We start from the raw sequence: 23,393 nt of genomic DNA, 5'->3' as shown, positions 1-23,393 counted from the left end.
TCACTGGACACATGGACACATGGCTCTTCTCCGCTCATCTGTCACTGTCCTTCATCTCTCTCTCACACACACACAGACGTCTTACATCTAATCTGTCCCTGTCTGTCTAACTTGTCGCTGCGCGTCTCATCTAAAAGGCGTCGGATCACTCCTCCAAGTAGATGCAGAAACATTTTTAGCAGAGTTATGATTCAGTGACTCACGGACCATAACCTTCCAGTGCTCAGGTAGTTGTATGTAAGCAGAAATCAAGGGCTCTCCTGCTGCAGCCAAGTTGGCTCAAGTTGTCCTTTTCTCCCCTCCTGTCCTGCAGCAAGCTCAGAGCTGGGGTTTGGTCTTATCAGTGGATTTCTACCCCCACCTACTGGTCATTTCAGGAAGGGACATTCAGCCTTGTGCTGTTAAGATTTCGGAAAGTGATGGTTTTGCAGGTGCATTTATTCATATCATAAGCAATATTTGGGAAAAAAAGGATAACTAGTAATATTATTAGTTCTTAATGGTTATTCAGAAGACAATGACGTAAGACTAACACTTTATATATTATACTGCATGTCTGTAAAGTAACCCAGTAGTTTAATACCAGCAGCTATTAAACGGTCAGAAGTTAACCCAGTATTTTAGTGGTTCTAATGGCTCCTCCAAACTAACACCATCAGATTAATCAGGAACTAAATTGTCAGATTCAGAGTGGCAGTTCTAGTATGATGATAAACATTCACATGTCTGCACCATCACAGTGAGCACCATGAACAGGCACCCCCCCACCTTAGAGCATTCTTGTGTTAGCAGCGTCAGTGGAAGGCAGTGGATAATGAAGACATTTGTTTCATATTTTAGACGTTATTAACTGAGCCTTCAAATGTAAAAATATATCCTTACATTTTGCTGTGACCAATGAGATGTCGCACAGCCGACTTGTTGCTGGGTTTAAAGCAAGAAACATGTTTTTAGAGGCTGTCAAATTTCAGCTACTTGGCCAATCAGCATTCATATTTCTCTTTATTTAACAAAACAAAGTCAGTGCGAACAGAGGATGAGAGTTCTCAAGCATTTCCTCGTAGCAGTTTGCTCACCGGCCGTCCAAGCTGTACATGCTCTCGTGTGTGTGGGAGGTGGGGGGGGGGTGTCTGTGTGTTTGTTGCACTGTGGCGTTTGTGTGTGTGCGCGCAATCAGTACAAGCCCACCTCTATGATTAGCTGCCACCTTTCGCCCCCCACCCTCTCCTCTCCCTCCCCCACCCCCCACCCCCTTCCGCAGAGGAAGCCTGCTATCCAATCAGGGGCGGAGATCAAGAGCCTAGGTGTGTGGCCAGGGCCCCGGCCACTGGCCAACGAGGTCGGAGAGAGGCAGCCTAAGTCCCTCCCCCTCGGCCTGTACTGCCTGTACAGGGGCCTTGTGATTGGTGGCTACGGCAGCGGCATAAAGAGGCTCCTCCCACAGCCCCTACGGAGGGTAAGGCACTCCCTCCCTCCTCCCCCCTCCCCCACCCACTCCTCCCTCATCTCTCCGTTCTTTTCGAGAGGAAAAGAAAAGAGCGCCCATCAGACTGGGTTCATCCGTGGCTTCCTCCCTCATCTTCTCCTCCCTCTGCCTGCTTCCCTCCGTCTCTGCTCGTTGCCTGCCCGATATCGTATCTGTGCGTGTGTGTGTGTGTGTGTGTGTGTGTGACCTGCAGGTTGCCGGTTCAGTTGTCCCCCATGCTGCCTTGCTCAGTGGTTCTGTTGCTGTTGGCTGTGTCGTTCCATGGTTAGTGGTTTGATGGTGTCGGTCAGGGAATGTACAGTGTTGTTTTGGTTGTTGTAAACCGGCATGTGTGTGTCCTTTTGAATTAAGTGAATTTCAATTTTTCCCTCTCTCTCTCCGTTTCTAGGACTCCTACACGATGCCGCTCACCTCCATCCAGTGCTGGCACGTCCATTGTGAAGAATGCTGGCTCAGGACTCTGGTATGCACAAACTCTCACACACACACACACACACACTCCTCTGTGCTGCCGGGCAGCTCCTCATGACACGCAGTTATTGCAGCCTCATTTCATAGTCAGTGAGTTTTTCTCTCTGTAGCCATGCCCCATAGGGAAGAGCTAAAATGGAATATTCCCCAAATGACTCGTTCTCGCACTGCACACACACACACACACACGCGCGCGCGCAGGCGCACAAAATCGAGGCAATGCAAACACTTCCAGTCCTCAGTAGGGGAAAAGCTTAGATGGAATGGCCCCCAAAAGGCTTGTTAAAATGTTGGAACAAAGTGGTCAACTCGACTTCCAATGAGTTCTACATAGTGCCTCGGGTCTGCACACACACATGCAGGTTTTGTTGGTTATTAGTTAGTCTAATATATTCAGTAGTGTGTAATTAGCTGGTGCTAATGTGGTAAATGGAGCGCAGTGTTTCTGCTGCTGATACACAGTGTCCTCATTGGCTTTCTTTGGTTTCTCGCTGATCTCTTTTCTCCACGTCCTTCACTGTCTCTTCTTTCTCTCTCAAGTCTCTTCCTTCTCACCTCAGTGGCTCTTTATATTAAATGCCATCAGCTGCCAGTTGTGACACGTCTACAATTACTAACAAGCAGTTCCCCACCATTAGCTCCCTTTGATATTACACTTGCAATTATAAATACACTCTAAGTACAATTACAGGAACAAACAGAGAGAGAGAGAGAGGCAGAAATTAATTTGGTGTCGGGACCAATGGTAAGCTCCAACCTGTATTAGTTTTGTGGCATGGCAAATAACGGACAACTGCAAAAGAAAAATGTCCAGTTGAGTTAATACTTTTACTAACTACTTAAGAGCTGTGTCCTGTGGATCAAGTGAAGGTGATGTAGGTCTTTTAGTCCACTGTGGCCCACAGAACTATTTGAGGGATTACCATGACATCTGTACAGACATTCCTGGTCCCCAGGGGATAACTGACTTTGATGGTGTCCTTACTTTTTGTTAAGCGCGAGTTTTGTTAATCAGCGAGTAAAAATGTTAACATCCAATGCTTTCATGATGTGACAGATACCCCCACAAAACAGCAGCGTTTTGAGTTGTTTAGATTAAAGCTCAATGCGCAAAGAAGCGTAGCAATGCGCCAGCAAAGGCCGTGAAGAAGACCGCAAGCAAGAAAACAATGGATGTAAACAATGTGGGATTGGAAATATTCAACAAAAAAAAAAAATAGGAAATTCAATCAACATGTTTGTTGGATACACACACTGCATTTTGGATAGAAACACTGAATGTCCTTCTTTAGTCTAATACTGCAGAGCTGAGCCTGACAGGTTCAAACCTCATTCTTTCCACCAAGACTAAGACGGCACGCGGCCCCAAGGATTTCTGCCCTTTTTCAGGTTTAATTGGGCGTTTAGATGTGCTAATGATTATCTGGAACATGCATCCAATATAAGATCAATACTGATTGATGAAGAACTCCATGTGGGTACAAACAAAACAGTCTGCACATGTTGTATAAATTACTTGTAGGGGGTTCTAATTTTTCTTTTAATTCCGTTTTTAAAGAGAGACCGTAAGAAAACATTCTTGAATGAGGTCCCATTGTTTCCATATGCCATGTACCTGTTTACCGAGAGTGTGTGCGTGCACGTGGGCATGCACGCTGCCGTCACTGGTCTAATGTATGGGGCATTAAACTCATAGCCTGGAGACGTTTATAAAAAAACGGGAGGGCCGAGCTGATCAAAGTAAATGCCTGGGAATCTAGTTAACGTCAGCCCAGCCCCTCACCGCTTTAATGAGCAAGGCAGCTGGAGCGCAGCGTGACGGGCACACGCCCACACACACTTACCGCCCACGCTAAAACGGGAGTACACAGCTCCACCAGGCGTGCAAACAAACAAGAGGAAGCCTCCTTCGCTCAGCATACATATATATAGTCCTGTTGTATCGTGGAGCATCACGGAGTCATTGAAGGGAGTTCAGAGGTTTTGTAAATTCTCTGGGAGCGTCAGGTCTTAGAGATGAGTCTCTTTATAGGATGATAGGATTAGTCCTCATCAATCACACGTTTGTGTGGTTTTCAGGCCAGCTAAAGTGGGAAAATTATAAGACATTATTTGGGTGTATTGGCCATGGAGAAAGTTATGACACTTCACATGAGGAAACCCCTGACATGACATACCAAAGTAGGAGTCAGGACTGAGGAGAGACTTTGTCATTTTGCCAATGCATCCATAAGTATGAGTGCTGTCCATGTTTTACACAAAAAAGGGCTGAAACTTTGGAAGCCAACTAAAATGTGTCCGCAGCCCAAACTGGCATTGAATATCTGGATCTCAGATTCATAGTCAGTAGTTCTTCTTCCCTTCATCGCCCCTGAACTTTCCCTTCTTCGTCTTTATTCTCTCTCGAGGCATGTTTTCAGTACTCTGGGGCCACAAATCCTCTTGGTGTGAGATCTGTCAGAGTCTTGCACCACCTCAGTCCTCTTGTGTGTGTGTTGCCCTTCAGACTACCTTAGTCCATGCACCCTCTCCAAAGACATTCAGTGGCTTACAGGAAAAGAAGCCTATAAATCTTTTGGGGTCAGTGCATTTGTACTGGCCTGCGAGGATTTGGAAGGCGCAGGTTACTCCAGTTATGAGATCTCTGCATTCTGTTGTACCTGTGTGAGATGTCTCACACACACAGTATTTCTCTGTGAAAGACTAAACTTCACACACTATATGTTTTACACACCTTCTACACACATTACAGTGGACTGATGAAAGTCTCCACATACCAAAGAGATACTTTTGTGATGGTCAGTTTTGTAGCTCAAATATGTCTCACAGGTCACTTTTCAGGTGTATGATATGAAGAATGGCATTAAATCATTATAAGGGAAGCAAAGAGTCATGGAAGCTTTTTTTTTTTTTTTTTTTTTCTTAAATAGTAATTATTAGCAAGACTTCTATCATAGCTGGAAGCATTCACAACATAAAAGAAGCAATTGCTGCATCCTCCTCTCCTAGTGAACTCCAGATGTTCCACTGTACTTCATTTATTGACATAATCTATTTAGACGTTCGTATTTCTTCAAACATCTGTAACCAATGCACAAGCAGCACAGTGAAAACTGTTGGCAGGACCGTGCCTGCAGCCAGCGGTTACCACCCAACACAAGAAAGGTGGAGGACAGCGGTGGAGACCACCCAGTCCGAATGTTTGTTCCGCCGTCAGCCCTGTGTTGCATATTATCACCTGCTGCTTTACTGCAGATGGCACACTATCAAAGCAGGGCAGAGGGCTGAAGGGAGGACTGTGGGATGGCGCTCCGCTGCAAACAGGCTGGTTTACATTCACGCAGACGGAGGAGGAAGTAGTAGTTACGTGACATATTTTGACTCACCTGTCGAGCACTGGTAACCTGTCAAAAGACGTATAGCGTTATAAAGGTGTAGGCTCTTTTGGCTTCCGCTGTTGAGGAGTTTGTTCCAAAGATGCATGACGGAAACAAAACTTGTACAAACATTCCTCCTCGGTGCAACTAGTGGTGGGAAAACTCCACAGGATACCTTTAACCCTCAGAGGACAAAGGGCAGAGACGCTCGGTAGCACACAGCAAAGGCCTCACACGCCACCATCTGAATACGCTGTGAGACGAGACGCATCGGGATGCGATTCAGCTCCGATGACGGTGACCGATTGATTCATCACACCGCACGGTAGCTTTGCATCAGTTAGAGAAGCACGTTGCAACATCATTTTCATATCGCCCAGCTACTAAAACCAAAACTTGTTAAATTTACAATGATGCAAAACGGAGAAAAGCAGCAAATCCTCCCAAATGTTTGGTACTTTAGTTAATTAATAAATTGGTATTAAAAATGTTGTTTTGTTTTATGACCAACCATTTCAGCACTGTAATCCTGAGTGAATGGGTCAAGCAACAAAGCTAACTATTGTCTCTCCATCCATCACAGGGCAACAAGAAGCTGTGCCCGCAGTGCAACACCATCACCTCCCCCGGAGACCTGAGGCGTGTCTACTTGTAAAGAGCACACAACCCCCCTTCTTTCTCCTCCTCCTCGGCCTTCGTCCTTCCAATCCATTCCTCCTCTCATCTTGGATTTCGTCGTCCTCCCTGTCGGTCGTCATTCGTTTTCTCTCTCTCCCTCCCTCCCTCTCTTGTGTGGCCTGGCTCGGCAGCTCCAAGCCCTCCAAAGAGCATACAGAGACGAGACGGCTGTCTCTGGGACTCCACTGGCTCTTTCAGGAGGTCGAGACCGGATGAAACTGAAAGACTGAGCGGCACTCGCTGACCCTCCGGCTGGCTGCCTGGCCACCCACAAAAAAAGACAAATTAAAAAACGGAGACTTGCTATCCCACTGGTCAACAGGCTTGTTTCCTCTGCCTCGCTGACACGGCTCCCTGTACATGCAACATGGGGCGTCCGCTGAAGGACTTTTAAGTCAGTGGAGACCCCCCCCCCCCCCCCCCAACACCCAGCTAAGCCCTGCTGAGACGTGGTAGCTTCATGCTGCTGGAGCTGAAAGGAACTTCTTGATACAGAAAATGAAGACGTCTTTTTCGCCCCTCTAGCTCTTCTTTGACATTTCGGTGGTGCTGAACACCAGGCTCTACCCTGAAGACTCGACAGAAAGCTTCGTTTTGTTTGTTTTTGCTCTGTATTCCAGAGAGAACTCATATCTACATGCCCCCTGTTGCTTATGAGAATTAAAAAAGGGCCTGTCCACTAAAACTGAGCTTTCAACCAAACTGAGAATAACCTCACAACCTTGAGAAGGAGTTTGACACTCCTCCTCCTCCTCCACCTCGTCGTCGTCTTCTTCTTCTCACGAGCCCTCCCCTCCCCTCCCCTCTCCTCTTCTTCTCCCTTTCGTGGTGTTCTAGTGAAGTAAACCAAAATTTCTCCCCCTCCAAGATGCAGTGCAAGCACATGTAATATAGTTCTATGTATGTTTACAATGTTGGGTGTAAATGACATAGAGTTCACACACACACACACGTACACACAGATGCAAACACACGCACACACACGTTACCATCAGCAGACACACACAGAAGTATATGATATCAAAGTCCTGTTTTTAGTTGGAAGGGTTTGGGAATGATGTTTGGGGGGAAAAAATGGCTGGAATAAAAGAAGCCTTCTGTATTTTTAAAAAAAGATCATTTGAAGATCCGTTGAAGTTTTATTTCACTGTACAGGAATAAAAAATGTAAGTAATAATAAACTACTCGAGACTAGATGGTCAAGATTTAGGTGGTGTAATTTTTCCGCAGAGTACCCTGAAGAAAAAAAAAAATTCAAGGAAAGATCTTTTTTTAGTTTTATCGAATGGTGAGATTCCTACACTGCAAACAGGCAGAACGAGGGAACTGCTCTTTAGTTGCTACGATGTCCGGCTGAGTCTCTTCTTTTAATCTCCATTTCTGCTTCCTCTCATTCGGAGTAACATCATGCTCAGATCATAGTCTAGAAACATTTTGTTTTACCCCTACATGTCTCAAAAGAAAGCTTTTTCCATTGGTCCCTCATATTGCTACGCTGCGAAAAAGGTCCCAAAATGGCAACCCCCGAAGGACAGGTTCTTTCTAGCAAAAAACGGATGAGGGGGAGTCTCTGGAAAAGAAGGATGGCCACGGCTGAACTGGCAACCTCCAGAACCCGCAGCACCCCCCCCCCCCCTCCCCTTTTCCCTTCACGGCAGCAGCAGCAGCAGCAGCAACCAAGGTGGTGGTGTGCTTTGTGTTTGTAAAACTATGTATTCTGTGACGTCTGTATTGTTGTAAGAAATGCTGAAAAAAAAAAAGAAAAAATAAAACTTCTCAAATACCGCAAGTGGTCTTGTTCACACAACCTGGACGGTAAAGTGATCCTGTGTTCACTGGAGGAAAAAAGGTGAGGAAAATGCTGTTATTTATGCTGTTCGTGTGCATTTTTTGATTTTTTTGCATTTGAATTCTATCAACTCCATCCACTGATATGACGAGCGAGGCCCACTGTTTAAACACTCACCTTTTATTTTCAGAGATACATGAATGGGGTCTGGTCCTTTTATAACAAGACACATCATTCTGGGGCAAAGGAAGCATGAGTTGATCAGAGTTCATATATTTTCTTTAGGCTCTATTCCCTTTGGTTTCAGCTCAGTACACATCCTGGTAGGTTAAATGCTGGAAAGGAAATCAGGGTGAAATATGATGGGAATACAGTCTTAAGTTTTGGCAGTGGTGGAAGAAGTACTCAGATCTTTTACTCAAGTAAAGTAGTAATGACACAGTGAAGACATACTGTTACAAGTAGAAGATTTAAAATGTAGTATTGAGTATTAGCATCACAATATACACACAGTCTAAATAAATACAGTGCACATTCCCAGGTGAAGCTGGGTTTAATCAACACACCACAAACTGACACACAAGTAAGCCTGAGGCCAGTTATTATTCTAGCGCAGGAGTACTTGTAGTTCTCTGGTCATATAATGAAACTGACGTGCATTGTCTGCTGTCAGCAGGGACTTGGTGACAGGTTGGGGTCAACAGGGGCTCCAATTGAAGTTTAGTCAAAACTAATAGTGCAGTACATAAATTACACAATACAGTTATTTTTATAGTAAGGCGATTCTGAAAAGTATTTTCACATTCGCATCGAGCCATTTGTTGAGTGTATAACTATCTGAAGCAGAATGCCTTTGGAGGTACTTGTTCTTGCTGCTGCTCAGGCAGGCTGGCTGAGACGCGAGCTCGTGGAAGATGCTACCATGCTCGAAGCCTGTTTCCCATAAGGTGAAATAACCACATGTATATGTGTTAGATCATTGTCAAGAGTGAGCCATTAAGACAAGCGTTGTCAGATGCTAATAAAGTTTTACTGCGAGGGAGGAAGCCGCAGCGGGAGGTGAGTCAGTTCTGGATGGCAAGGCGGCATGCTGGTAACTCTGATCCCAAAACCACAACGTCTCAGATCACATTCCAGCCGGAGCCACTGTGAGTGGATCCATCCCAACCACCCCAAAGCTACGTAGTGTGAATATGATGTAGAGCTTGTGTTCATATCACCAAATAGCTGTGCTCTAGGGCGAGAAGAAACCCAGCTGACTCACAGACACAAAGGCTGTGGTCTGACATGAATGCAGTATCTCATTTTATACACGTTCTTTGAAATGATGCGCATAACCTCAGTCTTACCAAACCATAACCATTAGTGGTGTCAGGTCAGAAAAAGAGTTTTCCTTTTGCATCAGTTCTGGAAGGCACAGACAAATGATGTTGGCCTGCTGACAGGGGCATCATGGGAGATGAACACGTCCTCTAGGATGTCTTAACACTTTTGTCCCTTTTGCCTGCTACAATGGAAAGGAACACACAGCTGAAGGTGGAGAGTACAACAACTTAGGAAGGAACAAGTAATACTTGTTAATACTTGTTTCTGTCCAACTGCATTTTGACAATGTGAATCCTGCGATCAGTGTAGGACTTTTGGTCCTAGTATAGGTCAAGGTCCAAAATCACTGGATCTTACTTCTCCCTTAACTGAACTGAACAGCATCTTTTGATAGACTTCCCTGTCTGGTAAAGGCCCACGTCTTTCAAACTCCATGCCTCAGTTTGTACTGCAGCCCAAACTGAGATAACCCTGATGACAGTATACAACTGGTCTCGCGGGCTGGCAGTACTCCCCATGACAAGTAAACATACAGCAAATGTGGGGCTGGACTCATTTTTGCCACGACAGGTTATCCGGCTCTGCCTGTTCTGGTAAGAATCCTGCGCTATAAGACAATAGACGGGCTGGGGACAGGTGCAAGGACGCTAAACCCGAACCTGACACCTTTCTCATTGAATCATACTGTAACATCAACCCTCTAGGAGTAATATAGATAGTATAGTACTGCTGTTAGCTCATGTGGGGTTAGTAAGCCATTAAGGTGGTTTGTAGTGATCAGGGCTGCTCCCATCTCTCCGGTTATGAAGCAGATCCAGAAGACAGCATTGCCATCTAGAGGACTTCAACCCACACAGTCCCTGCTCTCTCCATAAAACTCCGCATAGTCCCACTACTGCTATCAGCAGATCACCAGATGGTGTCAGCATGCTCGGGGAAAAGGTGTGTGTGTGTGTGTGCGCGTGTGTGCGTGCATACTCTTGTTAAACAGCGTTATAGAAATCAACCCTGCCAAACATCAGAGCTCATTTAGCCAGCCACCCGTAACATTAATTGGCAAGAATTACAACAATATGATCTCTCTCACCACTGTTTGGCGCTCAGATCTGTGTCCAAGCCTTGAACAAAAGCAGTATTTGCCTTTTCTTACCAAGACCAAGGTGAGGCCTTATTGGACCCAGCCCTGCCCAGTAAGCGCCTCTGTAAGTGCTGTCAGATGCTAATAAAGTTGCAGTGAATGGAGTCCACCACAGCAGGAGATAAACTTTGTAGAATATTCTGGAGCTGTGCAGAGTGTCTGGACAAGACTACTGCAACATTCTGTGAGTGTTTATGGACATACTGTATATTGTGTGCTGTGAGTGCTGAATGTCTGCTTTAATTTGACTCTGTGTAAGATGCTGCGTAGCTTAGCTGGTTTTTATAAGCTGGCATGTTGTTAGCCACTGTCACATGTTGGTGATATCATTAACAGAGGTGTGTGCTTTGTTGCTTGCCAAGGGGAGGTGGCTGAGGAAGATTGTTTGGTTTGTTGTTAGCTGGTTGTTGTTGTTGTTGTTGTTTGCTAGCATGTTGGTAGCTGATGATGTTAGCTAATGGCATCATGACCATGAGGTGAGGGAGCTGAGGGTTGTTTGGTGGCTCAGGCAGCATGCTAGTTAGCTTAACATGTTGTTGGCTGGTTGCTGCTGGCTAGCATGTTGTTAGCTGGTTGCTGCTGGCTAGCATGGTGTTAGCTGGTGATGTTATTGGCAGAAGTGTGTGCTTTTGTTGCTCTCTAATTTGAGGTAGCTGAGGAACGTTGTTTGGTTTGTTTGGCTGGTCAAGCACCTTGCTAAATGAGTTAGCTGACCATGTTGTAAGCTGGTTTTTGTTTGCTAGCATGCTGTTGTTTTGAGCATGTTGGTAGCAGCAGCTTCTTCTTCTTCTTCTTTTTCCTGTTTTCTGGCATGTGGCACCACCAGTTGAGGTGCATTACCGCCACCTACTATGTTGGAGTGTGGACCAGAGTTATCCATCCCCTTAACCAAACAAACACACAAAACAAACAAAAACTATATTTCACTTTTCGCTAACACTAAATTATTTTGATAAGCCCAGTTTCTTTCAAATAATGGAATAGACTCCCTAACCCGATGGCAAACACACCTTTTTAGACTCTGCTCTTCCACTCCAAGCTTCCTGGTTTCCCTCATTGATGTTTCTCATTCTTGAGAGTACTTTTGGCTGTGAAAAATGACCTGCTCCACTGATTCCTTTATTTGACAGTGCTCACATAATCCCGAGGGATGTTTCCTTATGAAGCGCAGTGTTTTATTAAGTGTGGTATGTCCTACTCCTGGCCTTGCTGAGATGTTCCTCTGTGGTGCCCCTTTCAGCTGTCCTCGCTGTGCCCTCTTCTGGCTATACTGCAGAAAGATGTTGTCCTGCGTTTGCTGTATCCCAACTGCGCTGCCACTCTGTCCACAGTCTCCTCATGCTTCAGAGCCTGCTTTGTTAATGCATATATATCTCATTGAATATATCCTGCCTAATGTTCTGCTCTTTGCTGGGTGAGAGTAGGATTTAAAGACAGTTTGACAGGTAGCATTTGAACAATTCTGGCTCGAGAAATCAAGAAAACACTGGTAGATTTTCAACAGGACTATATTGCTTTTCTCCAAACAATTTGAAACATCGCTTGTAATTCTACTCACAGGGGCTTTAAATAAGTGAATTGAGCAACATTTTGTCGATGATATAGGAGTCACACTGCTGTAATGGGAATAGTGTGTGTGTGTGTGTGTGTGTGCGCGCCTGTGCTCACAGCTGTGAATCCCATGTCAGATCCATGGAAATGTCTTTTGGAGGTCAGACAATGTGTGTCCTATGTGGATGTATACAGTATGGTGTGGTCATTATTGGCACACACACACACACAGGCCGATCAATATGACAGTACTCTCCCTGCCTCGTCTTCCTCCCTGCACCTCCCATAGACACACATATGATACATATGATATAAGTACACACACACACACACTCACACACACTCACAGATTGACACAAACTGCATATTGATTCAATCAATGATTTACTCTGGGCGGATGAAGACAATAGTATCGGCCAGTTCAACTAGGCAGTGTGTGTGTGTGTGTGTGTGTGTGTGTGTGTGTGTGTGTGTGTGTGTGTGTGTGTGTGTGTGTGTGTGTGTGTGTGTTCAGCTCCAGGTTGGGTGCCAGAGGTACCAGGAAATCTATCCAAGAGGCGCCTGCAGAATGAGGCAGGAAATTGAACCAGTTGACAATAGAACCCCGTCAAGGCTGGTTCACAGTCATTAGGGCCATTTAGCTCATCAGCTAGCTCCACCCAAAAACCACAAGCTGAGTTTTTGTGTTCTTTTTGAATTTTATTGTATGAGTAAGTTGATCAAAAAATATAGAGTTTCCATTTCAGATTAGTTAATAAACAGTTGATGCTTGGTGGATGTGTGGAAGGATGCTGAGATACCTGTCAATACGGAATTGCAATGACATCTATTTCTAAATGATCAAACACAAAACAAAACAAAAACATCTACAGTAAACCAGTGGTACAAATACCTTTGAGGTACTTCACTTATATTTTATGCTACCTTTATACTTTGGGAAATACTGCAGTTTTTACTCCACTACATTTATTTGACAGCTACTTTGCAGGTTAAGATTTTACATACAAAGTGTGTAACATATGATGTGCGATTATTGATCAAGAACTGTACAGTTAGTGCATAGTCATTAAAATTAGCTCTACCTCAACTAGTTGCAACATTAACATCATGCTTACATGTTAATGCATCAATAATGATAATCCAAAAATACAACATTTTTTATATATATATATATATATACACACACACACATTACTTATACATAACTTATTACTTGTGAATACTGCTTCCACCACTGCTGTAAAAATGGGACAGTACTGGTAGCATATATATCTTATGAGTTTACAAGCAAAAATCTTTGCAGCATTGATTAAATGTGTCGATATCTTTGTTACTTGACTGGTATCATGTTTAGAGATTGTTTTATTTACTTCAGAGTGTGCTCGCCTTTGTAACTGGAACCTGTTTCCCTGCAGTGGCTCCAAATCTCCACATGGTGGCAGTGTTTGACAGTAAACACCCTCCCAGCTGGCGCACGCAACACCCTGTGGATGCTCTTTTACATTCAACCTGATGAAAGATGGAATTTTTTTCCATTTATATTGTTGGTAGTTTTCTTGCACAGGATTACAAGACATGTACTGTAGTACTAAAAGGACAATTCAAGATCAGTCATAGGCTAATTTGTTGCAAACCTGTAACAGGTGTCGCAGCAACTCAGCAGAAAATAAACCAACCATGTACAAATTATCGGACAAATATGACCACTGACCATATTTTTCAAAAATATCACAATGGCAAATTATCAGAATATACCAAACATAAATGAAACAATGACATGGACATAAATACACACTAAAGTTCACCTTAATTAAAGCAGGAATTCTAGTATCCAGTATGGAAGAAGGACTGAGCGAGCTGAGAGAAGAGATGAGCAGCGAGGTCACCTCATCCGTTTCATCTGCTCCTTCAGTCCCCTTCACCACTCCTCCTTTCATCTTGGCAAGCCCCCCCAGGGGAGAACACTGGCCCTCTGTGTTTGTGTGTGTGTGTGTGTGTGTGTGTGTGTGTGTGTTTGGGAACGAGGGGGGTCTCAGGGTCTTGCCACAGGATCCCCATATCTTGAAAGGGGGAGATGACAACATGAGATAATGGTGAAAAGGACTAACGGGTGTGTGGAACATGAGTATGTGTGTGTGTTGAGGGGCTCATTCCCTCCCCAAACCCCACAAAAACCTGTGATATTCTACCTTACCTGCTCGTCGTTACCGCCTCACTTTCAGAGCACACGAAGCTCTCTTTCCTAAAATCACTTCTGTTTCCACTGCTCAAAAGAAAAGTGTTACTATTTTCCTAAACACCACCCTCAGTACTGCGTCCCCATGACCTGTTGCTGATGCATTTTCTGCTAATGGAAAGAAAAATGTTCATTTTCGGTCTACATCATGATCAGGGATCATGGTGTGTGACTGACTTGGTCTGGTAGTGGCAGAGAGGGCTTACCATATCATCTAACTGTGCATCATGATGCATGATAACATGATAGTTATTAGAGTGCAGCTCTGAATTGAGGCTGAGTAAGGCCTGTACTAAGGCATTCATTTCACATTTTGACCTTTTTATACCGTTGGATATGTATATAGTGTTTTGATATTCTGTTTTGTGTTTATTTGTATGAAATTTGTTATAGTGTGTGTGTGTGTGTGTGTGTGTGTGTCATATATGCCTGCGTGGGTATCACACACACACACACACACACACCTGCCTGCGTTGGTCCATTTATATTGAAGATGATAGGTTTTGCTTTGTGTTTTTATTGTTTTCCTTTGAAAACAATACAGATGGAAATTAGTTAGTAGCTTTCGTTTTTGAGATTAATGTATTTTGTGCGTGGTCCCTAAACTAATAATCTGTCTAGGCAACCAGCAGCGTAGATCTCAGTAGCTGACAAAAAGTTTAATTGAAAGAAGAGCTTAAAGAGTGATGAACATATGAATTTCCCTCTTCAGATTATATATATATATATATACATGCACGCAAAATGTGTCTTGGGTGGGGGTGATGTGACCATGGGGTACAACACTTGAAAGTTTGGTGGCGCTCGTTTCGTCCTTTTGGGACTGTGCAATAGAAAAATTCAGCTCATTACATGTACAGTACAGTACAGTGCATTAACATGATATCGCCAACATGCCAAAAATACATAGCAGCTCCTCACATGCACAGGTGTGAAATGACCCAACTGCCGACGATGCTCTTTATTGTCATCACTGTCATGATGACTTGATGTACAGTAGCTCCGCTCAAAGCACGCACGTTTGATGTGGCGTATGCAAAGCAAAACTCACATCCTGCTCCTGTTTTAAAACGAAAATAAGGGAGGCATGACACTGTGTTCCCTGGCTGATCCTGAGCTAGTATCCACATGTTAATCCTCCCCATGTGGCGTGAAGAAAAGGCAAACTGTTGACACATGAGGTGGGGCGACACAGATAAGAACACATCACATTATGTTGGTCAGTTGTCAGTTGTTGTGAGTTACTGGAGTTCATTTTATAGGTTGTCACACGGCCCCAAAAGGGCTCTTTATTCACGAGCCTTTCATTTTATTCACAGTGCGATGTCTGTCTGACCAAAAAGTCCAGAAATGCTGCATTGTCGTGTCAATCACGACGACACTTGTCACATTTAAGTGCAAACTTTAAAGCGTAACACATTAGGCAACAGCAGGCACAACTAATCCTTCCAAAGCCTGACTGTAAGGTAATGGTAGGTTTTGTTTGCGTGGTGCTTTCTGTAATCCCCTTAGAGCTCAAGATCAACAAAAGGTGATAGACAACACACACACACACACACACACAGTTTAGTTTGTGAACATTCAGTATTGTTCATACTGCTGTCTTACTGAGATTACAACTTTAAGAAAAAAACAATAGAATTACATTAGAAGCTAAATGTTGTTGCACAACTTTGCAAGCTATTTCTGAAATGACACCCGGAGTCATCTGGGGTATGCACATCAAAAGTTTGGTACTGGCGATGGCAGTGACATATTCAAAAAGAGGATGACAACACGCTAAGCTCCAACGATTTTATTGTATCACCCTGAACATTAGAATAAAACCTTTTTCATATACCTTTTTAACAACAAGAGATATAACGTGAGACTAAGATCTCATAGAGCATATCCCAAAAATGTCCCCCACAATAACTCATCTTAAAGGAGACTATCTAAAGGGCTACAGGGGAATGGACACATGGGTTTATAATCATTTAAAAAAATATATAGTTAATATATCAGCTCTCACTGATTAAATGAATACATGGAGACGAAACATCTGGGAAAAAAAGAAAAGAACTGACTGGAGCAGACTTCAAAAAGTCCGATCTGTGACCTGAGGCTCATCCCTTTGAAGAAAGAGGATGTTGCACACTCTGGTCCAGGATATCCTTCAGTGTTCAGTTGGTGTTTGTGAATGAAGCATTATGGCTCATTTTATTGCTCTTGCCTGGGCGCTCGCAGACAAACTCATGACAGACAGCCGTTGACACAGTCTCCCGTGGAGCCCCTTCCCAACTCACTGTGGATCATCCTTCAGTAATCAGACGGCAACACTAATAACCGACAGCCTCTAATCCACGTCATAATCCCACATCTAAAACGTCAGTTTGTCAAAGGGGAGGAGCCCCCCCCCCGTGTGGCTGTTATTGTTGTTAAGATTTTTACAAGCAAATGGGTAAACTTCATGTTCATACTCGAGTAAACAGTGAGACAATGCTCGGTCAGTGAAGGCTTAGCACACTCAGGGATTGTAGTCCTGCTGTTTCGGTGTTTGCACACGCGCCTGCGCACACGCCCGCTGACACACAGGAGCCCATTGATTGTTTAAGGGGGATCGTAGTAGCCTTCATAGATGGATCTTTGGAAATACTTTGAAATTAGAAAAACTGGAAGTTTGCACAAGCAGAGAAAAATCTTTGAAAGATACTGAAAATGTAAACACCCCCCACTCGACCACCAGCACCATCATACTTCACAGGAGGGTGAGAGGTCACACTCACCTGACTTGGAGCTGGTGGAATTCAGTGTCTTGCTCAAAGACACCACAGCTGGTCCATAGGGACAGATCCCTGTTTCTGAAGGCGTTAGCTTTTATTTTGTCACCTTTTTGGAATCTTAACGGCTGCATGTTGGTGATTCTATACGAAAATCTCTTTATCTTTCTTTCTTTCTTTTTGGCAGTTTTTCTTTTGATCTTCATCAAATTGAACAATCAAGATTGTTCATCTTCTGTCAGTTTTGGGAACAAAGGAGTTGTGTCAGCTTTGTTTATGGTGTCTGTTCAGAATAACTGACAGGTGGTCTGAATGAAACCTGTGCTATGGGGGGCATCCTGCAGAAACCTCTCATCTTAACAAAAGAGTCACACTCACATGTGTATTTTGGGGTTATACATGTTATTTAGCCTGCCCTCATTGATATAAATGGGGTGGACAAAGTGATAGAAACACCTGTTGGTACAACATAATACACAATTCAACAGCACCACAAACTGCAGTGTTTGGTGGTTTTGGTTTAAATTGTGTGAGTTTAGAGAAAAAAAGTTTTGTCACATCTTTTTCACCAATTGTGGAAAAAGAACTGTACAAAAATACACAAACATGTTTGATAATGTAGGGTTATATTGTTGGTGGTTTGGTCCCACATCTGGTCACATTGTGTGCGTATGAAGCACACACACACACACACACACACACACACACACACACACACACACACACTCGCTGCATTCAATTACAGCAAGAACAAACAAAAAACAATGCAGATACTCATTGGAGAGACGACCACAAAAACTTGTGTGTGTGTGTGTGTGTGTGTGTGTGTGTGTGTGGTGGGGAGATCTTGTTCCCAGAGGGGGGGGGTGAAATGAGGGATGAATGAGAAGGCCAGAGGAGAGCCGTCTGTCTATATGTGTTGTGTAGCTGAATAGATGAGAGCCAGTGTTGCCTCAGGCTCTACCTGACAGGCTGGCTGACTGCCTGCACATCATTCTTTAGCTGACTGTACTCACCTGTTCAAATACATCCCTGAACGGGGGGTAGGGGGGGGCAGGGTTGAAGTTAGATCACCTTGTGTTGTGTTGATCGAACTTTTTCCACACTCTTGGCTTCATTTGAATGTCTCAGTTTTGCTATGGTTTCCTTAGTTAAATGCTTATTTGAATGCTTTTTATGCCCTATTTCTATTGATGTAATGCAACAATGTTAGGTTGATTTATAACCAGAAACGAATAAAAGGAATATAAACTGACAATAAATGGACGAGGCAAGCCGCAAAGTGAATGCTACATAAGATCATTTAAACACTGTGCCCCCCCATGAACAAAAATGTTTAGATTCAGACTGATTCTTTCTATATTTCAGTCCTCCATTAAGTCATGCACAAAAGAAAAAAAAAAAAGGTACATAGGTTGAAGAGACTGCAATGCAACAATTGGGCAAAGTTTGGTATTTCTGGTGATATCTGATATTGCGTGAATACTGACCAGTGAACCTGCAAATAACAAGAACACTGTAGAAAATATTCCTGACGTGACACAGGCTGCATTAACACGACTTGGTTGACTTTTCCCTTGAGAGGAATCGGGGAATAAAATATGCCAATGTCAATACAAAGAAGTGGAGCGGATCGTCTTTTCACCTCCTTTGTAGTTTGCTTCGCAAATATTACTCTTCGTTTTTTTATGGTTATGGGATGCAGATTGAGCGGTTGCTTTCTATCAAGCATTAGACTGCACACGTACAGATACGCATTAGAAAACATGGTACTATTATTATACTCATTTTGCACCTCAGGCCTCTTCAAAACACAGAGAATGGCATCAGTGACATTGGTAAGTATCAAAGAGGAAACGTCAACAGGTGTCCTTCTAATGGCTATTTAGATTTAGAATATATTTTCCCATTTGTTATGCTTCATACATGGCATGAAAACACCAAAACATGTTCTCCCATCCTCCTCCACCTCTCACTCCCCCACTTTCTTCCCCTCTCCTACCCATCTTCCCTCAGCTCTTTCCCTCCCCAGTTTTCTGCCCCAGTGTAGATGCGGAGGGATTTTGATGTTGTCCCAGACAATGGACGATTTGGGTGATTTCCTGTGCGCCAGTGTCATATGATTTTGTCCCGAGGCAGTGCTGTTCCAGAGCCTTTTGTCTGGCTGGCCTGAGCCATGGAAGTCAGACTTCCCTCTTTCTCTCCTTCCCTTTTCATGTGGCCTGTGTGAATGAGCAGAGTCCGCGGCTATTGTGGCGTGATTTAGTGATTTATCCATTGGATCCAGTGTCCGAGGGTTTTGACGTGCAGTGTTAACTGTGTATTTGATACTACCAGCCAGGTCTTTCACAGGGATAGTCTCTCCACATAGGAAAGACTTGTGCATTGTGGCAAACAATAGCTTTTGTTGTGTTGGATAATAGAGGTTTTAGAAAGGGTATTCATGTTCCTGTGGTGATTAGAAGGTTGTAATGTTTAAGTTGCATTAAAAAAAGATTATAATCCTCTCTTTGATTTCAGTGACGTCCTCGCTGTCATTTTTTTTTTTCTCCTCCAAAGTTCAGATTAAATGAGCTGTTGAATTTCAGTCAGTCTAAGTCAAGCACATTGTTCACGCAGCATATTTCCCTATTGTGACTTGCGTTCAAGGAAGATGCCAGTGTGGAACTGACATGTCAAGGAGCTGAGTAGAACTGACGTGGTGCAATCAACCTCAGGATGCGTGTGTAAATGTGTGCATGAAGTGCCAGGTGCATGAACTGGATTTGACATGGGTGGTTGAAATGATCTTAATTAGGAAATGTCAGCCTTAATGTAGGGATTCCCTCTCTGCCTCAGCATGTCCATGACCTGAGGGTATAAAAGAAGCATCAGTATGTTACGAAGGTGAGAACTGGGCCTCAAATTCCAATGTATGCTGTCCATTCAGACAGAACAGTTAGAGGTGGTGTGATTGCAGGCAAAGGAAGGAGGCAAATGAGGTGGAGTGGTGCAGCTTCATTAGAAATGTAGACTGAAGCCCAAAGTGAAGAATTTGTCCCACAGTCTTTAATCAACTCTGGGGAAAAAGGTTTTCAAATGACATGAAACAGATGTGTGTTGGGGAAAGTGCAAGGGCCTTGAATGATGTCAAAAAGAAGGGAAAGAAGACCTTTCCCTTTCTGACCCAACAGTGTCAGGAACTTAACTCAGACACTAAGGGGTTCAGTATGCTTATCTGCATTTCCTAAAATGCTTCCTGGCTTCCTGGAAAAGGTCCAGCCGTGGATGAGCACCAGTGGCAACCCTGACGGACAGGTTTAACCAACCTGTCAGTCATCACTGAGCACTTTGTAACATAGTTTAGTTGATAGTTTAGCAAAGTAGCTGTTGTCCCCGCCAAACTGATCTACCCACAGTTCATTTCAGACCCTGAAGTATTTAATGTATTCTTATGCCCAGCACACTTTTTAATGAAGAAACCAAAGGTGGCATGTGCCTTCATGCCAGAAACTGAACTGAAAAACCAACAAAAAGCGGAGAGTAGGAATCTTTTGTAGCAGAACTGCCCTCATACATTGCCCTCAGCATTTCCTCTGTGTGTCTGCAGCTCGGTCTGTCACCTCCTGTGACCTACAGCGAAGACAGACCTGTTGGCTTTGATCACACAGTTGTTCTTCTACAATGTGCACCACACACACACACACACACACACACACACACACACACACACACACACACACAGGGGGCCTCCATAATGCTTGTCCTTCTTCAAAATAAGCTCCATCAGGCTGTTTGTAACAAAAGACATGCATGCATTTGTGTGTGTGTGTGTGTGTGTGTGTAATTGGATCCTCTTATAGAAGATAGATTTGAGTGAAATGATCAACCTGCTGATACTGAAAACCAAGAGGGGGGTATGACATATGAGAGAGGGGAGAGAGAGAAAGAGCGTGTGTGTGTTTTGAGAGAGAGAGAGAGAGAGAGACAAAGCAGAAGTTAATCTTTAAGGGAGACAATTTTCGGCGTTCTGTTTAATGGTTGTCAGGGGAACCCTCCATTAGCAGCCCTATCACAAGCAGTCTTCTGTGCATGTGCCTTTTGAAATACTTAATACTTAATTTTCAAAAAATATTGTAATTCAAAAAAAAGCATGAAGCTAATAGAAGCAGCCTGCTGTTACAGAGATAGTAATACATCTTCTTTGGGTTTTTTTTTAAACTAAACTAGTCAGCTACTGTGTTTTCATTGAGTAGATTCATACGGCCCTGGGTGGTGAGGCTTGTTAGCATATTTTAAGCTGTGCAAACTGGATGGAAGATGAAAGTAGCATTATGATTTCATTTAATGTCACATGACGGCAAAATATGCTACGCAGTAACCTCGAAGGTCCTGAAGATCTGACCTGATCTGACGGAGTAACAGTTCTTTTAACATCCTCCATCTTAATGAGAACTGTGCAGGCCACATAGTGGACTACCGCACAGGTCTTTATCATTCAACAAAACAGACATCTGGTCTAGCTTTTTCTCTGGTTGATATGCGCAGTCTTGCACAACTTAAACCCGTCAGTTGTGAAATAGATAGCGTAATTAAAGAGTCAGGTTTTACTACCCATTCATACTTATTTATGAGGCCGATCTTATCGAACTGGCATGAACGCGGGTCCAACATCAGGATGTGTGCTCTCATGTTTTTATGGCACCATGTTTTTACAACTGATATGCCATTGTGTTGCTCCGGCTTTAAAGATGCCCTTAGGTAGCATACAATGGATTTGATCAAAAGTATAGATGTGTGTTGGGTCTTAACATGCTATTTTGATGAATAAAAAGGTTCTATTTTCTCAACCATGTTTTGGTTTATTTTCCCATTCACCTTTCACATCAAGTGATGACAACATAGACTCACTCACAAAGTCACTCCCACTTAGTTTGCGATTCACCGCTGTGCTCCACGCGAACACGTCAGCATCCTGTCTTGATGTATTGCACTGAAAATTTAAAGAATAAATAATAATGAGGTAGTATGTGGAGGAGCAGGTCCAGATTGTCCAGTCTGTTTATTCTGAGTGTCTGACACTCAGAGGGAGGAGTTGGACAGTTTGATGGCCACAGGCAGGAATGATTTCCTGTGGCGCTCTGTTGTGCATTTGGGAGGAATGAGTCTCCCACTGAAGCTGCTCTTTTGCCTGACCAGTACGTCATGGAGAGGATGCGAGACATTGTCCAAGATGATCCGCAGCTTGGACAGCATAAGGCAACCAGCTTTTGTCGAAGAGGACCTTTACCTTGCCCATGACATCAGCTACTCCATAGTTTTCTCAATGCCCATAATCATTTGTTTCATCTGATGATTTCATCCCATTTCAAACTCATCCACACCCGGTTGACAGTCAGTGGGTCTTTCACAGATGAGTCCCAAACAAACAAGAATTTTATCAAAACTTGGTCACTAACAAATAGTGATCTAAACTGGACTTATACAGGGGCAAACAGCCATGTCTACATGCAGCAACAGAGTTATGTAATGCTTGGAAACTTGCCTACCTTGTGTAGGTATTGTGTGTGCATGCTCATATTTCCAAAGATTGCACAATTGCACCTGAAAACAGGCCTGTGTGCACCTGCAGTGTCATTTTACCTTTTGATTTGGTAGAAATTGCCATTCACTCTGTTAAATGACTTTAGCTGCTTTTATGCTACGTAAATGATTGGGTGAAATACATTTGTAATCTCTCATTAGCACATTAGTATCTGATTTATCATCCCAGTCAACAAGGGCTCCTCATCAACGAGAAGGATTCCAGGCATTCCTGACATGAACCACCTGAGGGCGGTATATTTCAGTGTTAACTGAGTGCATTTGATCCTGTTACATTGTAGAAAGGTTTGCAGGCAGGTCTGCATGGTCAGAGAGATTGACCAAAGGCAGCACAGGATCCAATGATGATAAAATACATCTGTACACATCTTTCTCAGACAGAACATTGACTGTTAAAACAAGACAGATGGTGTCATCAAGGTTTCAAGGCCAATGGTGCTTGTGTGTGTCTTCATAAGTTTAACTTCAGTAAGGTTCTTTTAGAGTTAAGTATTGTATTGTATTTCTACATAGGTCTCTCCTTTGTACCTCTCATGTCCGAACCTGCTTTTTGATGTTTCTGGCAATATTGAATGCCACGTACGAGTATGCAGTAAAGAAACCATATGCAGGCGCACATCTTAAATTAAAATCGGTTTTAATATGATGACCAGGAACTCAAAATGAGCTGAAACTACCTAACTAGATTGGCTTGATTTATATTGCCCAGCCAGTAAACTGTTGAATCACTACTAAAGCCTCTAACTTTCTTCTCTCCATTTTCATCCTCCTTTATTTCCTTCTGCTCCTCTGTATTTAAGTTCCCTTACTAGCACGCATGCGTATGTGTGCACACACAATTACCAGGATGTACAGGTATGATATTAATGTGTTTGCGTGCACGTGTGTCTGCACACGTTTTCCTCTGTCTGGAGACTCGTCTCTCTTTGTTTGTGTATGGCAAGGCCTATCCCAATCCTCCAAGAGAGGTTGGGCAGATGTCTGACTAAGTGTACAATC

At 43.5% G+C, this 23,393-nt stretch overlaps 1 protein-coding gene across 2 annotated transcripts in view; it reads left to right on the top strand.

Moving 5' to 3' along the window:
• The window catches only part of rnf220a (ring finger protein 220a), a 138,975-nt gene extending 132,736 nt beyond the window's left edge, over positions 1-6,239 (top strand). For both annotated transcript variants that reach the window (XM_070919172.1, XM_070919171.1), the window contains exons 12-13: positions 1,875-1,949; positions 5,918-6,239. In XM_070919172.1, the coding sequence (XP_070775273.1) occupies positions 1,875-1,949; positions 5,918-5,989 (147 nt within the window). In that variant the 3' untranslated portion in view covers positions 5,990-6,239. The remainder of the gene's footprint in view (positions 1-1,874; positions 1,950-5,917) is intronic.
• Positions 6,240-23,393: the final 17,154 nt, after the last annotated feature.

The sequence above is a fragment of the Enoplosus armatus genome, chromosome 14, assembly GCF_043641665.1.
Source record: "Enoplosus armatus isolate fEnoArm2 chromosome 14, fEnoArm2.hap1, whole genome shotgun sequence".
NCBI classification, from domain to species: Eukaryota; Metazoa; Chordata; class Actinopteri; order Centrarchiformes; family Enoplosidae; genus Enoplosus; species Enoplosus armatus.
The sequence above is the reverse complement of the archived record's forward strand: the minus strand, read 5'-3'. Positions and strand labels throughout refer to the sequence as shown.